The 18,772-nt window shown below is 47.3% G+C and overlaps 1 protein-coding gene across 1 annotated transcript in view; it reads right to left on the bottom strand.

The window, feature by feature from the left end:
• espn (espin) overlaps positions 1 to 18,772 on the bottom strand; it is a 70,767-nt gene that overhangs the window by 34,645 nt on the left and 17,350 nt on the right. The window contains 5 exon segments of the mRNA XM_061259132.1: positions 3,024 to 3,364; positions 6,429 to 6,654; positions 10,068 to 10,199; positions 13,724 to 13,906; positions 14,755 to 14,941. Coding sequence (XP_061115116.1) covers positions 3,024 to 3,364; positions 6,429 to 6,654; positions 10,068 to 10,199; positions 13,724 to 13,906; positions 14,755 to 14,941 — 1,069 coding nt within the window.

The following is an 18,772-nucleotide window of genomic DNA, read 5'->3' as shown; positions in this document are numbered from 1 at the left end:
GTGTTTTGGCAAAGAGCCCTCGTGTATCACAAACGTAATGGAAATGAGTGAGCGCTGACCTTTCTGTTCTTATCTCTGTTTCCAGGGGTATCGAAACTTTGAGGCTCTGCTGCTTTCCACTGAAATGCATTGTGTATGTGTGTGTGTGAGTGTGTGTGTGTGTGTGTGTGTGCACCAATTTGCATTTGTGTATGTGTGGATGGGTATGTGTTTGTACTGTGTGTATGTGTGTGTGTCTACTGTGTGAGTGTGTGTGTGTGTGTGCACCAATTTGCATTTGTGTATGTGTATGTGTACGTGCCAGTTTGTGCATCTTTCAAAGCTTAAACAACTGCGGCTTATAAAACATTTCCCAAATTTGGGATCGGCAATATAATGAACGTACAATGTGCAGTAATTAATGTGATGTACAATTTGAGATGGAGAAAGAGTCTCAGCTCTGTGGCAATAGCGGCCCACGACCCCAGTGTTTACATTGTCTAGTCTACAGGCCGACAGATTAATTAGTGAAATTAGGAGTGGGCCCGTCACAGAGCCCAACGGTGCTAACGAGGGGTGCAGGGAGCCTGCTGATGAGCCCTCATTACCGACGGGGAACAATTAGCGCACTGTGCGGCTGTTTTCTGAGCTCCGGGGCAGGGCACGGACACGGTGCAACGGCTGGGCCAAAGCGCCCGATCATCGGGCAGTGATGTCCCTGAGCCCTGTGGAGGAGGTGCTGCTCCGTCTCGCTCCAGTAACTTTCTGTGGCTTCATTCGCCCTCTGAGTCTCGTTACCGGCTCAATTAGGCCAGGAAAACGCCGCGGACGGGCCCTGGTGCAACAGAAGCCCGTCTTCGCTGCAGTGTGGCAGAGTAGCGCGCTCCTGACTACAACCCACGCTAAAGGGGCTGCTACCCACTCCCCTAAGCCCCCAGCCCTGAACCCTCTCCCCCAGCCCTGAACCCTCTCCCCCGAGCCCTGAACCCTCTCCCCCAGCCCTGAACCCTCTCCCCCAGCCCTGAACCCTCTCCCCTGAGCCCTGAACCCTCTCCCCCCAGCCCTGAACCCTCTCCCCCCAGCCCTGAACCCTCTCCCCCAGCCCTGAACCCTCTCCCCCAGCCCTGAACCCTCTCCCCTGAGCCCTGAACCCTCTCCCCCAGCCCTGAACCCTCTCCCCCGAGCCCTGAACCCTCTCCCCCGAGCCCTGAACCCTCTCCCCCGAGCCCTGAACCCTCTCCCCCAGCCCTGAACCCTCTCCCCTCATTACATTACATTACATTACATTATTGGCATTTGGCAGACGCTCTTATCCAGAGCGACGTACAGTTGATTAGACTAAGCAGGAGACAATCCTCCCCTGGAGCAACGCAGGGTTAAGGGCCTTGCTTTTTTTGGAATGGTTTTAAAAAATTCCAAATTACAGTTATTTAACGGTCCCTTTAATCCAAAGATACTTACAGTTGATTAGACAACGCAGAGGCAAATCTCCCCTGGAACAGGGCCTAGCTCAAGGGCGGCCCAACAGCTGTGGTTCTACTGGGGCTTGAACCACCAACCTTCCGTGTCCCAGTCAAGCGACTTATTGCCGCCACTAGACTAAGGGTCCACTGCCTTCAGTCACCAGTAGTGATCACAACATCAACATCATAATGGTCAGGTCTAATCACTTATTTGTGCTCTTACACCGCAAATGGTAGCGCAGGGACCTTCCTTGCTAATAACCTTCCGAGTGTGAGCTTCCAGCGTTACGCCTTCCTGCCACCTCTGGGGTTTCACACGCACACACACGGCAAGGCCTTTTAGTGTAGCTGTCAGTCACAGCTCAGCCACGCCCTAAACCCTATTAAACAGTCCCCCTGGGCAGTTTAGCCCCGGCAGCAGCTGTTCCCCGTTCCTCCAGGGCCTGGGGAAGGCTCTCTGATTAGCTTACACCCCCCTGAGATAAGACGCCATTAGGCACTCAGTAACAGAATCCAGCAGAGACGATTAAGCTCTTTATGCTGCAAGTACATTGTATTTCTTAAGATTCCTACAGAGCCTGACAGTATTCAGATGTGCTGGGCGTGCGGGTTTTTAAAAAACGAATGCATTTTTAATAAGACTATTACTGGAATAAGCACTGGCCCTCCGGCTAGGCGCTGACTTTGCACCTTGTATATGAACACGGGAGCCTCTGCCTAGCCCTGCTGCAGCTCCTGGATAAGAGATGTGTGTGAACAGGGTCTTTATACTCCCTCTGTGGCAGCAGCATTAACCATCATCTAAAGCCTCCAAACAAGTTCAGCATGTCTTTTGGACTGTAAATATGGTTTTGAGAGCAAGTTGTGCCTGAATGTATTCATCACTGACCCTAACAACCAACTCTTCCTGAAGCTGACAAGAACCCAGGAATTACAATCACAATGGTTATTAACTCTTAACTAATTATGAGCGAATAACCAGCTACTATTAGCAAATTAATAATTAAAGCTAACAACTTTGTTGTATTCATACTTAACCGAACCCCACTGAACTGTGGGGCTCTGGACATTTTCGGTGAACCCCTTTGCTGTGTGGGAAATTTAGAAGAACTATACGTCTCCTGAAACCAAAACCAAAATATATTAAACATATTAAATCCTTCTCAAATATTTCAGCTATTTATTGAACACTTTATGAGACACACGTGTTGCTGTAAAGATAAAAGGACAACAAATAATGTCGAAATGGACATTATAACCAGTATATTCTCTTTTATTTCCTGCTGTTCAGGTGTCATATGAATAATGTGAATGTGAATAATATAATATAATATTATATTATAATATTATAGAATAATATAATTTTACATAGAACAAATAAGTATCCACCCATCCATCCACATAGTGTATAGAGTGAGTATCGCACCTTGTGGCGTCAGACTCCACGTGTCTCAGGCTGCTCTTGTGTGTGTGTCTGAGTGTGTGTGTGTGTGTGTGTGTGTGTGTGTGTGTGTGTGTGAGTATGTGTGTGTGTGTGTGTATCTGCGTGTGTATGTGTGTGTGTGTGTATAGAGTAAGTACCTCTCTCTTGGTGGTGTCAGACTCCACGTGTCTCAGGCTGCTCTTAACCCTCAGGTACATCTCGGCGGAGGGCTGCTCTTTTGGGGGCTCGGGCGGGGGGTACGCGGGGTGAGGGGGTGGCGCCGGGGGGCTGGCAGGAGGTAGCGGCACCGGAGGGCTGGTGGGAGGTAGTGGTGCCGGGGGGCTGGAGGGAGGTAGTGGCGGTGGGGGGGGAGGGAAAGCTGGCGGAGGGGGCGGAAGAACCTCCGGGGGCCGGTCGTTGCTCTGCGTTTCAGCCACAACGTCCGGATTGAGCATGTCCATGTAGGTCTGCATGTCCGAGATGGCCGTGTCTGCAGCACCTATCACAGAGGAACCAGAGACAGGACACAGTCACAGAGGAATCACAGACAGGACACAGTCACAGAGGAACCAGGAAGAGCACACAGTCACATTGGGGGACCAGGAACAGGACACAGTCACAGAGGAACCAGAGACAGGATACAGTCACATTGGGGAACCAGGACAGCACACAGTCACAGAGGAACCAGGAAGAGCACACAGTCACGTTGGGGAACCAGGGACAGGATACAGAGACAGGGGAACTAGGGACAGGACACAGTCACAGAGGAACCAGAGACAGGACACAGTCACAGAGGAACCAGAGACAGGATATAGTCACATTGGGGAAGCAGAGACAGGATATAGTCACATTGGGGAAGCAGAGACAGGATATAGTCACATTCGGGAACCAGAGACAGGATACAGAGACAGGGGAACTAGGGACAGGACACAGTCACAGAGGAAGCAGAGACAGGACACAGTCACAGGGGAACCAGAGACAGGACACAGTCACAGGGGAACCAGAGACAGGACACAGTCACAGGGGAACCAGAGACAGGACACAGTCACAGAGGAACCAGAGACAGGACACAGTCACAGGGGAACCAGAGACAGGACACAGTCACAGAGGAACCAGAGACAGGACACAGTCACAGGGGAACCAGAGACAGGACACAGTCACAGAGGAACCAGAGACAGGACACAGTCACAGGGGAACCAGAGACAGGACACAGTCCATCATCAGGACTTCTGCTCAGAGTGTCTATGTGTGATTCATCCCTGTCTGAGCAGGATAAAACACGGGCTCCCACAGTGTTTCCCTGATGACATATTTTATATTATTTTATTGCTCTGTAAAGCACTTTGAGTTGCATACTTTGTATGAAAGGTGCTCAACAAATAAAGTTTATTGTTATTATTATTATTATTATTATTGTTATTATTGTTATTATTATTGTGACAGTTCCTGGTACTGTGGAAATGGTCACCAGGAAATGTACTTAAAAATGGCAACTTCAAACTACAGAGGTTACATTGTATTTTTGAAAGATTAATGGAATATTTAAAAGTATACTGGACAGTTTATGTCACAGGATGTTCAAAACATTAATATGTAGCTTCTCAGAAGACAGGTATACAGTAATGATCCAGGACCATAGTGTCTGCAGTTTTTTTTTTTTTGCCTTTCAGCATGCGAGATCCATTTCAGTCCTTGATTGGCTAAAGAATCCACACACCTTGCTCCCAAGGCCTTAGCTGGCTGCTGACTAAAAGTAAACCATAAATATCTGCAGACACGGCAGCCCTCCAGGAAGTTTGACACCCCCACCTTCAGACTAAATGCCGGCTCTCATTCATTATTTACTAGTTATCCCTTGTATTGTCATATCAACAGCTATCAACAGCTATCAACCTTTAAATGTGTACAGTAACTGTAATCAAAGCAGCAGTCAACAAGGAAATTAAACAACATTAAGCCTGAATTCACAGGAACTTCATCTGCAAAAAGCAGTTAAGATAAAAACAAAAAAAACCTTCCAAAATGTTTTTCATTTTTGTGAACATTCCTCATCACTGTATTTTGTAGAGTCGCCACAAGCAACTAAAGAACATTGTTTTTGGTGAGAAGTGACGTCACAAACGATGACATTCAACATCTTTCCACAAGATGGCAGTACTGCCCTTTTTTTTTTGCCAACACAAGAGACGGCCTCAGCAGAGGTCAGCCACAAAGCCACAGGGACAGCAACACTACATGACACGTTTTCCACCTGAACTGGCAGTGCTGCTTCCACTTATTGCATTAACTACCCAAAGATTGAACAGGTGAAACAGTTAGACAGGGCCTTTCATTGAATGAAAGAGCCATGTTCGAAAAACCTTGGTAGCTGTCATTGTCAGTCCTGCAGAATAACTTCTATTATTAGCATTAAATAGTACAGTTCTGCTTTTGATCGAGCTGAGATATACGTATGAGTATGTATGTGTGTGTATTGTATGTGTGTGTATAATACTGTATGTGTATGTGTGAGTGCCTATACGAGACAGTACTGTATGTGTGTGGTGTGTATTACTGTGTGTGTGTGTGTATGTGCATTCGTGTGCGTGTGAGCATGTATTGCTGTGTGCGTGCGTGTGCATGCGTGTGTGTTTGTGTGTGGGTGTGTGTGCATGCATGCGTGTGCATGCGTGTGTGTGTATGTATACAGCGTGTGTGTGTGTTCAGTGTGTGTGTATGTGTGTATGTGTGTGTTCAGTGTGTGTTCAGCGTGTGTGTGTATTCCTATGTGTGTGTTCAGTGTGTATGTGTGTGTTCAGCGTGTGTATGTGTGTATTCCTATGTGTGTGTTCAGTGTGTATGTGTGTATTCCTATGTGTGTGTTCAGTGTGTATGTGTGTATTCCTATGTGTGTGTTCAGCGTGTGTGTGTGCATGTGTATTCCTATGTGTGTGTTCAGCGTGTATGTGTGTTTGTGTGTGTGTGTGTATTCCTATGTGCGTGTTCAGCGTGTGTGTGTGCGCCTGTGTATGTGTGCGTTCAGTGTGTGTGTGTGTGTGTGTGTTCAGCGTGTGTGTGTGTATTCCTATGTGTGTGTTCAGTGTGTGTGTGTGTATGTGTGTTCAGCGTGTGTGTGTGTTTTCCTATGTGTGTGTTCTGTGTGTGTTCAGCGTGTGTGTGTGTGTATGTGTGTTCAGCGTGTGTGTGTGTGTATTCCTATGTGTGTGTTCTGTGTGTGTGTGTGTGTGTGTGTTCAGAGTGTGTGTGTATGTGTGTTCAGCGTGTGTGTGTGTATGTGTGTTCAGTGTGTGTGTGTGTGTGTTCAGCGTGTGTGTGTGTATTCCTATGTGTGTGTTCAGTGTATGTGTGTGTGTGTGTGTGTTCAGTGTGTGTGTGTGTGTGTGTGTGCTCAGCATGTGTGTGTGTATACCTATGTGTGTGTTCAGTGTGTGTGTGTGTGTGTGTGTGTGTTCAGCGTGTGTGTGTGTATTCCTATGTGTGTGTTCAGCGTGTGTGTGTGTGCGTTCAGCGTGTGTGTGTGTGTGTATTCCTATGTGCGTGTCCAGCGTGCGCGCGGTACTGACCAGTGGCGCTCTGAGCAGGAGGTGCAGCGCTCCTCTTCTCCCCCGTGCTGGATTGGCTGGAGCTGCAGGAGTCGTAGTTGGACAGGGTGCTGGAGGGGGAGCCCAGCTCGAAGTGGGCCGGCTGGGCGGAGGACATGGTGTTGTGGGGGGAGGAGAGCCCCGAGTCGGGCTGCTTGTACTCCAGGTCCACCGAGGGGTCCCTGGACAGCACACGGTGCTCCACGCTCTGCACCGCACCAGCGCAAAAAGTCACATTATTTATTTATTATCTTTTATTTATACAGGTTCACTGAGCACGCATGCTCTTCTGCAGCGACGCCATGGTAATGCCCCCCCCCCCCCCCCCCCCAAAGCAGCCTAATCTGAGTAGCCTCATTTTTTCACTCTATAAGCCTGAGACTGCAGTTAAACAGGCACCAGGGGCAACTTCTTCGAAATATCGGGGATGTCTTTGGATGAACCTTCTTCGATCCTAACCCTTACCATAACTGGTTTGTTTTGCCAAAAAGTGAAAAGAAACTGTCTGAAACTATGGTAAATCATAGTAAATCAGGCTAAAGATAAAAAACATAACAATTTCTGTCTTACCATCTACATAGCTGCTAATATTTATCCTCATGCACACTCAGAAATAAAGGTACGAAAAGTGCCAAAAAAGGTACAGATGCTTTTATAGGTACCCGATAAAATTGTACCCCTAGCTAGCAGTATATACATCATTGTTTTGCAATGAAAACATACTCATTTGTACCCAAAGAGAACATTACTGTACCTTCAGGGTGCGGTCGAGAAATGTGATCCTTGAAGAACACAAATGTACCTCAGCTGTGACTCTATTTCTGAGAGTGGGCCCACATATGCTGTACGAATAACAAGAACAAGTATATTTTGACCATGCAAGCTCCTGTGTGATGTGTCCGGTTTTAGCACTGGGGGGAGAGACATCCACACTGCCCCAGTGCAGACTGTGGCTAGGACAGGGAGAGCCACACGGCCGCCTCACAGCAAGGTCCCGGGTTTGAATCCCAGTCGGGGCTTTTCTCTGTGCAACCTGCATTGTCTCTCTTCGTGTGTGTGGGTTTTCTCTGGGTAACAGGTTAACTAGGAGCATCCACCACACTCTGTCACCATTAAGGAATTTTGTTCTTCAAGGATCAAATTTCACAAATCTACCCTGAAAGAAATGATCTCTTTGGGTACGCATGCATACGTTTTCCAAGCTAAATGAGTACAAATTAATTATATATCGTAAGCCTCTAGGGTACCACCCCCGCGACAAGCATTTGTACCTTTTTAGGCACTTTTCAGACCTTTCTTCCTGAGAGTGCCTGGCTGTAGCATGCCGGGGGCAGATGCCCGGTTAGCAAGCTGATCTGAGGAAGGCAGCTGCACAGGAGGACCAGCGAGCCGGCTTCTCACACTTCAGACAGCACACACGGGAGTCTGCGCTCTCGTGTGCTTGTAATATTGAAGCCAGCAGGTGAGAAACGGTCTGTGACCTGAAGGGACGGAAGTTTCCCTCAGATGTTCAAACCCGAACGCCAGCATCCCACAAGTAATTGCTCAGAAGAAGGCAAGTGCAGAGCCAGACCCACACACTGAAGCACAAGCCCCCCTGCCCTGGCTATAGCGAGCACAGGCACCCTTTGGGATCGCGATCTACCCCTCAGATACCTCCTCCTGGGTCACGACTTTCAGAGTCCCGCAGGGCTCAGTGTAAACTCCACAGTCCGCTCTGCTGTGAACCCAGCCAGTGACACAAGGCTCTCACTCACACAGTCCCCCACGAAGCATCCAATAAACCTTTAACTCGATTCCAACCGACTGACTGTCAAACAGCCAGTACGTCAACGCTGTCAAAAATATACTCAACTCCAAATTCAAACTGGAAGCACTCAGAGGTGCAAAATACCATCTGAAGATTCATTGCACTGAAGTCTTCTTGTAAATAATTTTAAATAACCTCAAATAAAAGCCACAGTCACTTTTAAATCAATTTTACATCACAAAACTAAATACCACCTTTTAAAAATGAAACGTACAGAAAATACAGTCTGACTTTGATTTAAAACTACGTAGCCATCACTTTGGCTGTACCATACCAAACAATGCAACACAAACAAAATAAACAGCTCTTGCCTGATTAAAGTCAATTTAAATACATGAATACAGTCACAGATAATTGTGAACAACCAAAACAAGCGTAAACTGCTTTTACATTAAAACTTTGCAACAACAGAGTCGCTCAACAACATCGCAAATGAAGCAAGCAACAGGCGACACAGAACGCCCGCTAGATTCCAGCTCTAATCACCCAGCTGAGTTCCAGCGCTGTGAACCGTATCACGGCAACCGCCTGCCGACACAGCCCGTCTAAAATCACGGCGTTTCACCGCGACGGTAACAGAGTCGAAACAGCGGCGCCGGTCAGGCTTACGTGTCCGGACCCCATGGCCCCGTGGCCCCGTGGCCCCGTGGCCTCAGCCCACGGCCAGAGCTCTGTGTCCGGCCTCCCACGCCTCCATTCTGGGGCTGTGTGCCAGGGCTCCAGCCCGGCCCAGCCCAGCCCACACGCACGGTGTAGCCTCCGGCACGGTGCGAGCAACAACACGCTAACGCTCAGCTCTGCGTTTCGCTCCGCTCCGCTCTCCTGGGGCATCTGGCACGAGGTCCCTCAGCTACAACCGCCACTCATAAAAATACTGCTCTCACCCAGGGGGGTGGAGGGGTGGTGGTGGGGCTGAGGGGGGGGGGGGGCGCAAACCGCGGGGCCAGGGATGCTGTTCAGCTGCGCAGCTGCTAAACGACGCTCGCAATTAAAGATGTTAATGAGAACGATGTGTACGTCCGATTGCTTTCAGCTCGGGGGGGGGGGGGGGGGGGGGGAAGCTCTGGTTTGTTGTAGATACTGTATGTACGTTGGGGGAGGGGGTCACGGGTGATGCCAGTGCACCCGTGGAAAAGGGTTTTATGAGTGGAAGCGGTTTGTTTTATCAATGGGAAGGGGTTTTTACAAGGGAAGGGGGTTTTTATGAGTAGAGCTGTGTGAAACACAGGTCTTGGGGTGATCGCACACTGTGCATTCACACGGGAAGATTTAAACGACGACAAGGCAGGAATCTCGAAAGCCTTCAAAACTCCAGAAGGCTACTTCCCTGTACTGTACATCAGCCCTTGTTTCTCTGTACAACATGTAAGCACTCACCTACCAGTACAGTTCATTATCAATACCACTCATCTGGTTTCTCTGTACTGTACATGAGCACTCAGATCCACACAGTTTAATGGCCACACAGCCAGGCAGGTGCAATTTGCCTTAAGTACAGCATGTTACAGCTTAGTTCCAGCCCACATTAAACATATTAACAATACACACAGTAACCACAGCGATACAATAACAGTCATGACACAGTGCAATACACATGTAAACACCAGGATATTGCATCATGCAGCCACCATAATAAAGGCTGTACATCATAATTACACAACATAGTCACACAGCTCATTATCCAGTACTGTACATTAGCGCTTGTTTCCCTGCACAGCTAGCCCTGGTTTGAGTGTGGAGAGAGGGATGAGAGAGGGGAGGGGCCGAGCGGTCTCTGAGCCCCCCCCCCGGTTGCCGGCGGCGACGCTCACCATGTTCTCCACCGTGCGCAGGTACTTGGCACACTTGGTCTGCCCGTTGTACTCGGCCAGGTCCGCCGCGGTGAAGCCGTCCTGGTCCCGAATCCCCAGGTCCGCCCCGTTCACCACCAGGATCTGGCAGCACTGTCAGCGGAGAGGGGCCACCAGGAGCCACCGCGAAAACAGGAGGATGAGGAGGGAGAGAGGGAGAGAGGGAGAGCGAGAGGGCGGGAGAGGGAGGGAGAGAGAGAGGGTTACACTTTATGCAGTTCTTAACATGAATTAATTGATGTACAAATACATTATTTATGCATGAAATTTTACGAATGAGCTTTTCATTATTTCATTTCTTAACTACTAACTGATGTATTAGTTATATACGTTAATATTTATATATTAGCAAACCATAGGATTGACCATTAACAAATACATTTACTTTTTTCATTCCAGTATTAATTGTATAATGTATAATGTAGTTGTTAACATTAATTAATTGATTCACAAATACATTAATTATGCATGAAAATAACTTTTCATTAATGTTCCAGTTAATGCATTTGTTCTTTACTAACTGATGTATTAGTCATGTACATTAATATTTATGCATTAGCAAACCAAACCATCATTCCAATATGAATTGGCATTAACTAATGTAGTTGTTAACATTAATTACTTGATGTGCAAATACATTAATTATGCATGAAATGTACTTTTCATTAGTAAATGTATTTGTTCATTACTTATGGATTAGTTAGGCACATTACTATTTATACAATAGCAAACCATAGGATAAACTAACAATTAGTTAACTAATAATTTTTTCATGTGAAATGAAACATTTGTAGTCCACAAATTTTCCCAAAATATGAATGCCTGCTAATGTAAGTAAACACACACAGAATGGAATGGTATTTAAAATGGTTAGTAAATCCCTATAAATCTATTAATGGAGGCATCAGGAGGTTAATAGGCATTAGCCATCATTTAAGTGGGTCCCTTTAAAAAAAAAGAATAATAATAATTTTTCAAAATAATTATTTTTAGGATGATATCATAGGAGAGTTGTACTGATGGAAGATGACGTACAGATGGCAGGCCAGCAGTTCCTCATCAGTCTAATCATCACCGATGTTATTTTTCATACGCTACAGAGTTTTACGTGATCGGTTAAGAGAGCTCTTCTCACAGCAGCTGTGCAGCGTTGGAGCTTCAGAGGAAAGACAATCCTGCCTTGCTGCTCTCGCTAAACCAGTCTGCCCATTGTCCACTGCGGTGGAGATACAGTTACACACACACACACACCGCCCGCTGAACTGTGTTCTCTCCTCCACCACCGTCTCTACATCCCTCCCTTTCGCTTCTTTCTACAGAGAAAGACGCTTCATTTTCAGCTCAACAGACAAACCGCAAGGGCCCAGTCGACCAACAGGGGGCGCTAGTGAGTAACCTCCGCCTCTCCGAAGTTCCACCTCACGCTCACGACGACTGCCTGTTCTGGCTCCACGGTGGTGGAACGAACTCCCCGTTGAGGTCAGAACTGTAGAATCTCTTCCAATCTTCAAACGCAGACTGACGACGCACCTCTTCAAGCAACACCTCTCCCCGTCCCTCCCTACCTCTCTGTGAACCTTCATTGTTGTCTTCCTGTGATGTACTTTTTTGTGTATCAGTATTTTTAGTTTGGCTAGGTAAGCAGTGTTTGGCTAGTTAAGGGGTTTGGTCATACTTTTGCATTTTGTTTGTTTGTTTGTTTGTTTGTTTTAAAAAAATTAAAAATTAAAATTAAAATAAAAAATAAAAAAAATAGGCCCAGGTCCTTATCTTTGTTGTGCAGGTAGCAGTTGAAATTGTACTTCCCTCTAGGGTCTTTCAGCGCACTTATCCCTGGTTATGGGTATGCACTTTGTTGTACGTCGCTCTGGATAAGAGCGTCTGCCAAATGCCATTAATGTAATGTAATGTAATGAGGAATCATTAGCCTGGCAGGCTGAAACCCTCCCTCCCTGGGAGGCATTAGCACCAATCCTGCACCAGACCAACAGTCAGCACAGACAGCCGAGTTTGGGTTTAACACCAGGATGGGCCACCCAGCCGAGCTGCCACACACTACACCAGTTTAACAGAGTGAAAATATGGACCATAAGGTCATCTAGGCCTGCAACAGTATTGGATGCACTCTAGACACTCGGAAAAGTGAGGAGCCTACAGGCTGAATGGCCCATCCTTATGCAGTTTATTGTCACAGGTTTCAACAGGCTCATCCCACTTATAACTGCAGAGATGCAAACAGAAATAATCCCCAATAATCTACAGACCAGTACAAAGATTTCACTGACTGCAGAATTAGTCTCAGTTCTAGTTCTTCCGACTCTGCCATTTATTAAGGGTTCCTGTCCACCTCATGAAACCCTTTTCAGAGAGAAAGTAGCACAAAGGAAACATACATGTTTAGATAATAATGCAAGTTGACTGATCGTAACTGTTATGATCACATTGAAATACATTATTTATTGACAGAATTCGGTAACTTTCCATTAATCTAGAGTGAAAATATCACAGTCTGCGGGCTATCAGAAACGTCCCAGAAGAAAGAGTTAACGCCGTGAGTGATTTCATCCTCCAGTTCCAGTAAACTGTCGTGGTGGAGAGGGGTTGGGCTTGAGTTTGCCGGCTAGCACCTCCCACTTTCCACTCTCAAAATAATCAGATTACCGTAATTCCAAAACACAGACATGCTCTCTGAAAGAGCAGCCTGTAAACATGCTAAGTTCCCAGAAAGCCTGCACACGTGAAATCCCGGTAGAAAGTTCCGGATTGTGGATTTCCTTTCCTGTTACTGGCTGACCGCCGCTCAGAGGGTATTGCATTAGCTACTGAGACGTTGCTCGCTCCCACGCGGTCATGGGACGGGTACGGTGGCTGATTTGGCGGTGATTCAGGACAGCAGGGAGCAGACCACTGCTGGTCTCTCATTAAAGCATGTTACAAGGCCAGCAGAAAGGTAGCCAGTGCAATAAGGATAATCATGATGACAGGATGAAGTACACAGGCCGTGACTGAGAGGGAAAGTATATGGGTGAAGGTGTCTATATGGGGATAACATATATGAGGGGATAACGTCCACAACAAAGGATGAACAAACAGGCCATCAGCCCAGCAATGCTCGCCTTTTCCTACCACTAACCTACCTGTGTACCTACTGCTTAGTTTTCCTAAAAGCTAAATAGTATCTCGCACCGTATCAAGCCTGGTCTTGAAAACTCCCAGTCTCTGCCTCTGCCTCCGCTACATGTCCTGGCCAGCTATTCCACACAGTGACCACTCTCTGTGTGAAAAAATACTTCCTAATGTCTGAAGAGAATCTATCCTTGCTCATTTCCATGTATGCCTTGACCTCCAGCCCCGTATTCTGTTAAAGACTAAAATATCAGGAATGGTAATAAGGTGAACAGGACAGTAGCAGCATTCGGACACAATCGGAGAGGGGAGAGGGGAGAGAGGCAGGACGGGGCAGGACGGGGCAGGTCGGGGCAGGTCGGGGCTGTGGGGGGGGGCAGGATGGGGCAGGTCAGGGCAGGTCGGGGCAGGTCGGGGCAGGACGGGGCAGTTCGGGGCAGGTGGGGGCAGTTCGGGGCAGGACAGGGCCGTGGAGGAGGCGGGTCACCCACCTCCAGCTCGCCGTTCTCCGCAGCGTCGTGCAGGGGGGTCCCGCCCCAGTTGTCCAGGGCGATCTCGCCCCCGTGGAGCAGCAGCCAGCTCAGGACCTTGGCGTGGCCGCGGCTGGCGGCGAAGTGCATGGCTGTGGCCCCGTCATCGTCCCGGTCCGACAGGCCCACGTCCGTGAAGCTCATCTGCGTTCAACACGGAAGAAAAGGTCTGTACCACCCACCACTGCTACCCTGCTGGAAGAAACAGCTCAAGCTAGGTTTTTGAAAACAGCTGGTAGCTGGTCATAGCTGGATTTTACACCAGGGTACACTTTGGAGCTGGTTTTTTCGACCTGTCATGAGCTGGAAAATGGCAGGTGAAAATGATCACTTTAGCTGGTGAATTATTCTTTTGTTATTATTATTTTGTTAAACAATCACAGCTGGTTGGCAGATTGCTGTACTGTACAGAATGTTGGTAACATATATTTTTAATATATGCATATATATTTAAATTTGAATCAAACTGTTTGAATAAAATATGCTTTTAACTATTTAGGATAAACGCCGGTTTATGCAGCTCTATATCTTTACCCATGGCGAGTCAGATCAGCAATCACAACAAATTTAGCTTCATCGGCAGCAGAACTGCAGATGGCCATCTAGAAAGCAGATAGCTGCTCAGTTCTGCAGTGGAAAAGATACAGGTGGAAGAGGATCTCCACAGGTGGAAGGGGACATGAACAAAAACACTTGTAGGAAGAGGGATATGACAGCAATTGTAATTGGTGGGCATTTATATAGCGCCTTTATCCAAAGCGCTGCTTCTCATTCACCCATTCATACACACACCGACGGCGATTGGCTGCCATGCAAGGCACCAAGCAGCTCGTCGGGAGCATTTGGGGGTTAGGCGTCTTGCTCAGGGACACTTCGACACACCCAGGGCAGGGGATCAAACCGGCAACCTTCCGACTGCCAGACGACCGCTCTTATGGCCTAATGTCGCCCCTAGTCCCCCCCTGCACGCGAGCAACGGTACTTACGCTTACCAGCCAGACAAGGACGGTGTTGTGCCCCATCTGGGCGGCGGCGTGCAGGGGCGTCATCCCGTCATTGGCTCTGATGTGAGGCTCCGCCCCACAGTCCTTCACCAGGTATTGGACGACCTCCAGGTGACCCCCCTGACAGGCCAGGTAGAGGGGCGTGGCACCATTCTTTGTTTGGACATTGACTACACTGGGATAGAGACAATAATGACAAGTTTAAAAATGAAATTATGAAATCACATCATTTTCAGGTCAAAGCTGTTAATCCTGTGTGCGTCTCTGCTGTTTTAATCCTGCATGCCGCTCCCTGCTTAATATACTAATTCCTAAATGACTCATCGACAGGGTTGGCAAGGGAAACAGAACAGATGCGCCATTTCTCACCACAATTTGACAGGTAACTAAAGAAAAATGAAAGCTTGCTTCACCTTTTGAACTTGAGGATAAATAATCATAAAATGCGCTGTATGGTCATTTTGATATTTTGGTCTTGGGGATATGAAACAGTGTTCAAAACGAAAGATTCTCAGCCTTAAAAAACATATGAATATACGTAGGTGAGGGCCAGAATTCGTTATGAATCAGGAACTGCTTGTCAGAAGAAGGGTTTCGCCGTGGAGAGAGACGGGTCATCTGTGGCGCTCGTTGAGGTTTGGGGCCGAGGGTACGGGGACCCCCGGCCTAGGGCCCGGGAGGAGAGAGGCCAGCCATGGTTCCCCCGCCCGAATGACCAACGAGAACTCCCCCTGCCCCAGATCTCACAGTCAAAGCAGGAGGTCAGGGAATTAAGTGCTTCCCTCTTCATCCCCTAATACTGGGCTTTATTTGGACACTGACTGACAGGTGAGCGCTATAAGGGGATTTGAGATCTCAGTGACTGCAGCCCACAGCCCGGCGCATGGTGGTGAGTCACATCCAGCCAGCATGACCTACCCTCCTGGACTAACACGATTACAGTGTGCAGGAGCACTGGAGGTCAAGATGTCCTCTGCCTTTCATAACTTTCCCAAGAGCTCACTCCAACGTTTACCAGTTACTAGCTTACATTTTCATCAGTGTACGCACCTATTGGGTAGTGAAACCAAAAATAAATATCAAAACAAATAATTAAATTTTTGTATTATACTGTAAAAATGATAAAAATATATATACAAGTACACTCAGTGAGCAATGTATTAGGTAGACCTGTGCACCAGCTTGTTTATGCAAATATTTTAATCAGCCAATCATGTGGCAGCAACTATATGCATAAAGGCATAGAGACATGGTCCAGCTGTTAGCTGTTGTTCTGACCAAATGTCAGAATGTGGAAGAAATGTGACCATGAAATAATTGTTGGTGCCAGACAGGGTGGTTTGAGTATCTCAGAAACTGCTGATCAGTGATTTTCACACATAACACTCTCTAGAGTTTGCAGGGAATCATGCAAAAAACAAAAAACATCCAGTGAGCAGCAGTTCTGCAGGCAAAAACACGTTGTTAATGACAGTGTTCAGAGGAGAAGGTGCAGACTGGTTAAAGCTGACAGGATGGTGAGAGTAACACAAATAACCACACATTACAACAGTGGTATGCAGAAGAGCATCTCTAAACAGACAACGCATCAAACCTCTAAGTGGATAGTCTACAGCAGCAGAAGACCAGTAAGTAAAAAAAAAAAAAAAAAAAAAAAAGGTCCTAATAAAGTGCTTCCTCAGTGTATAAACACACACGCAAACAAATATGTGCATGTGTGTTTGTATCGGTTAGGGGGATTCCTGAAGAAAACAAGAAGATAAATATTTCAGACAGGAAGGGCACTTAATCTGTAGTTCTGTCATCAGGAAGTGGGCAGGCAGATGAATGATTCATGAGTGTAACTGAAGTGGGCAGCCACTCACCGGCACACACCGGGGCTGTGGACGAGGAGTCTGGGAAACGTGAAAAACCACGCACACGCATGTACACACAAACGCAAACGTGTTCACATACCCAAGGAAAAACACATGAACATGTGTACACACTGACAAAATAAGCCACAATAATGCACACCCACAAGCTAACACAACAGCAAACGCACACATGCGCAAAGAAAGCCCAATAACATTCAGCACACACACCGAACACCCATTCTTATGTACCTTTTGAACCGAAGACACACGAGACAAACCATGAATGCAAGCTCTATGATAAGACATACACAGTGTTTCCCTCTCACACACACACACGCATGCATGCATGCACACACACACACGCTGCTCAGGGGAAAATAAGCTTTTCAGGGAGTGAACTACTAACGTGCTTATTGGCTTCAAAACATCGGCTTACTGACTTAAAACAGGCAACCCATCGTTTTACCCAACATATCACCTGCCATCTTTTTAATTACCTGACATGCTAAGAGTGTAACTTCAGAACAATGTTGCTATAATTATGAGTAAAGTAATTAAAGCAGTTTGTCTAATGGGCTGAATGCCTAATAAAAGTCCATTGAGGTCTCAATGGCCTTTCCTGTTTAAATAATTAACCAGCTGAATAAAAAGTTTCACCTCCGCGGTAATTTAAGAGGCGCGGAGGTGCGTCGCAGAGCCAGTGGAATAGGGCTAGATTCCCGCTGTAGTTAACCAGTCTGGGAAAACGGAAAGGGCTTTTGAGCCAGACATCCTGTGAATACACAATCGATTCGGGGGAGCACCCGCCTAGGGATCTCCCTCTTTCCCCCCCCCCTCTTGCCTAACAAGGCGTGTGGGAGAAAGGATTAGACATCGGACATATTGCGGACATATTGCGGCCATATTGCTGCCATTAGCTCTCTTGCCAGACCATATGTCGCTCACCCCCTCCCCTCCCCCCTTGTTTACCCTAAAACTGGTGGATACACCCCCCGTGAGAGGAGCCTTCTGCCCCAGCCCTCTCCAGGAACAGCACCAAGCAGCGATTAAGACTGCCCCACAGCGTGGCAGTAATTACTGTAATCAGTTCACTATTAATCAGCATTAGGGCAATGAGATGCCCAATCCCTGGTCCTACAGGGCTAATATCCAGTGGGTTTCCCCATCTCTCTTTAAATTAGCACTAATCTCAGAACTGGAACAAGTAGATTTCTGTAGCTGTTTCAGTTAAGATAGTAGCTAGCTGATAAAAAAAAAGTAGTTAATTGCTCCTTTGAAAAGGAAAACACACACTGGTGTAGTGGTCCAGTTTAAGCCCTATTTCTCTGTGTGATTAATCCAGTTGTCATAGGCACTGAATCATGACCATGTCAATGTCAATCCCTCAAAAAATGTAGTCCTCCAGTATACTGGCTGCTCAGGACAGTAACAGCATTAGACGCATTCAGAGAGAGGAGAGAGGAAAGGGCAGAAGGGAGAAGTGAGAGGGGTAGAGGGGGAAATATTGAGACAGTGTTACAAAACAAACCACAAGGGAAAAACCAACAGCCCTGCCATTGGGTACTGTGTAGTACGCAGGACCGGGTCAGAGGTTAAATGTGCTCTTGGGTTAGATGAGGTCCTCTGGTCATTTAAGAATCAGGGACCCTTGCAGACTGCTCGCTGAGAGAGTCACTGCAAGGGGCGCCTAGTCGGGAGAGGTGTGATGTTTAAATGTTTAAAACTCCCCCCCAGGCTCTCCCCTTGACCCAAAGCCCATGAGGCTCATTAATTGATTGCATAACCTGCTTCCCCGAGCAGAGCTGCTGCATTGAGCACTGTGAATGGGGAGCCCTTTTGTTGGGTCCTGTGCCCGCCTGAATGTTATCAGCAAAGCCACAGCGTGACCCCTCTGGAACGGGGTGCATGGGGAACAATGCACTCATTCAGAGCCCTCACATTCATCCTGTCATCGCTGGTCCACAGTAACTCTCAATCTTTTCTTTCCTTCCTCCCCCCCCAGAAAAAAAAGCTTTGATTGGCATGTCTATGGTTAGAGTGCTGTGGACCCAGAAAATAGCTGTTTGTCCTTTTCTACTGAGGCCCTGGGTACAGTTACGGCAAGATGGTGCCAGAGAAGCCAATAAAAATCATAAAGATTTCCTGAAACA

The sequence above is a fragment of the Conger conger genome, chromosome 10, assembly GCF_963514075.1.
Source record: "Conger conger chromosome 10, fConCon1.1, whole genome shotgun sequence".
NCBI lineage: Eukaryota > Metazoa > Chordata > Actinopteri > Anguilliformes > Congridae > Conger > Conger conger.
This window is presented reverse-complemented; position numbering and strand designations above follow the sequence as displayed.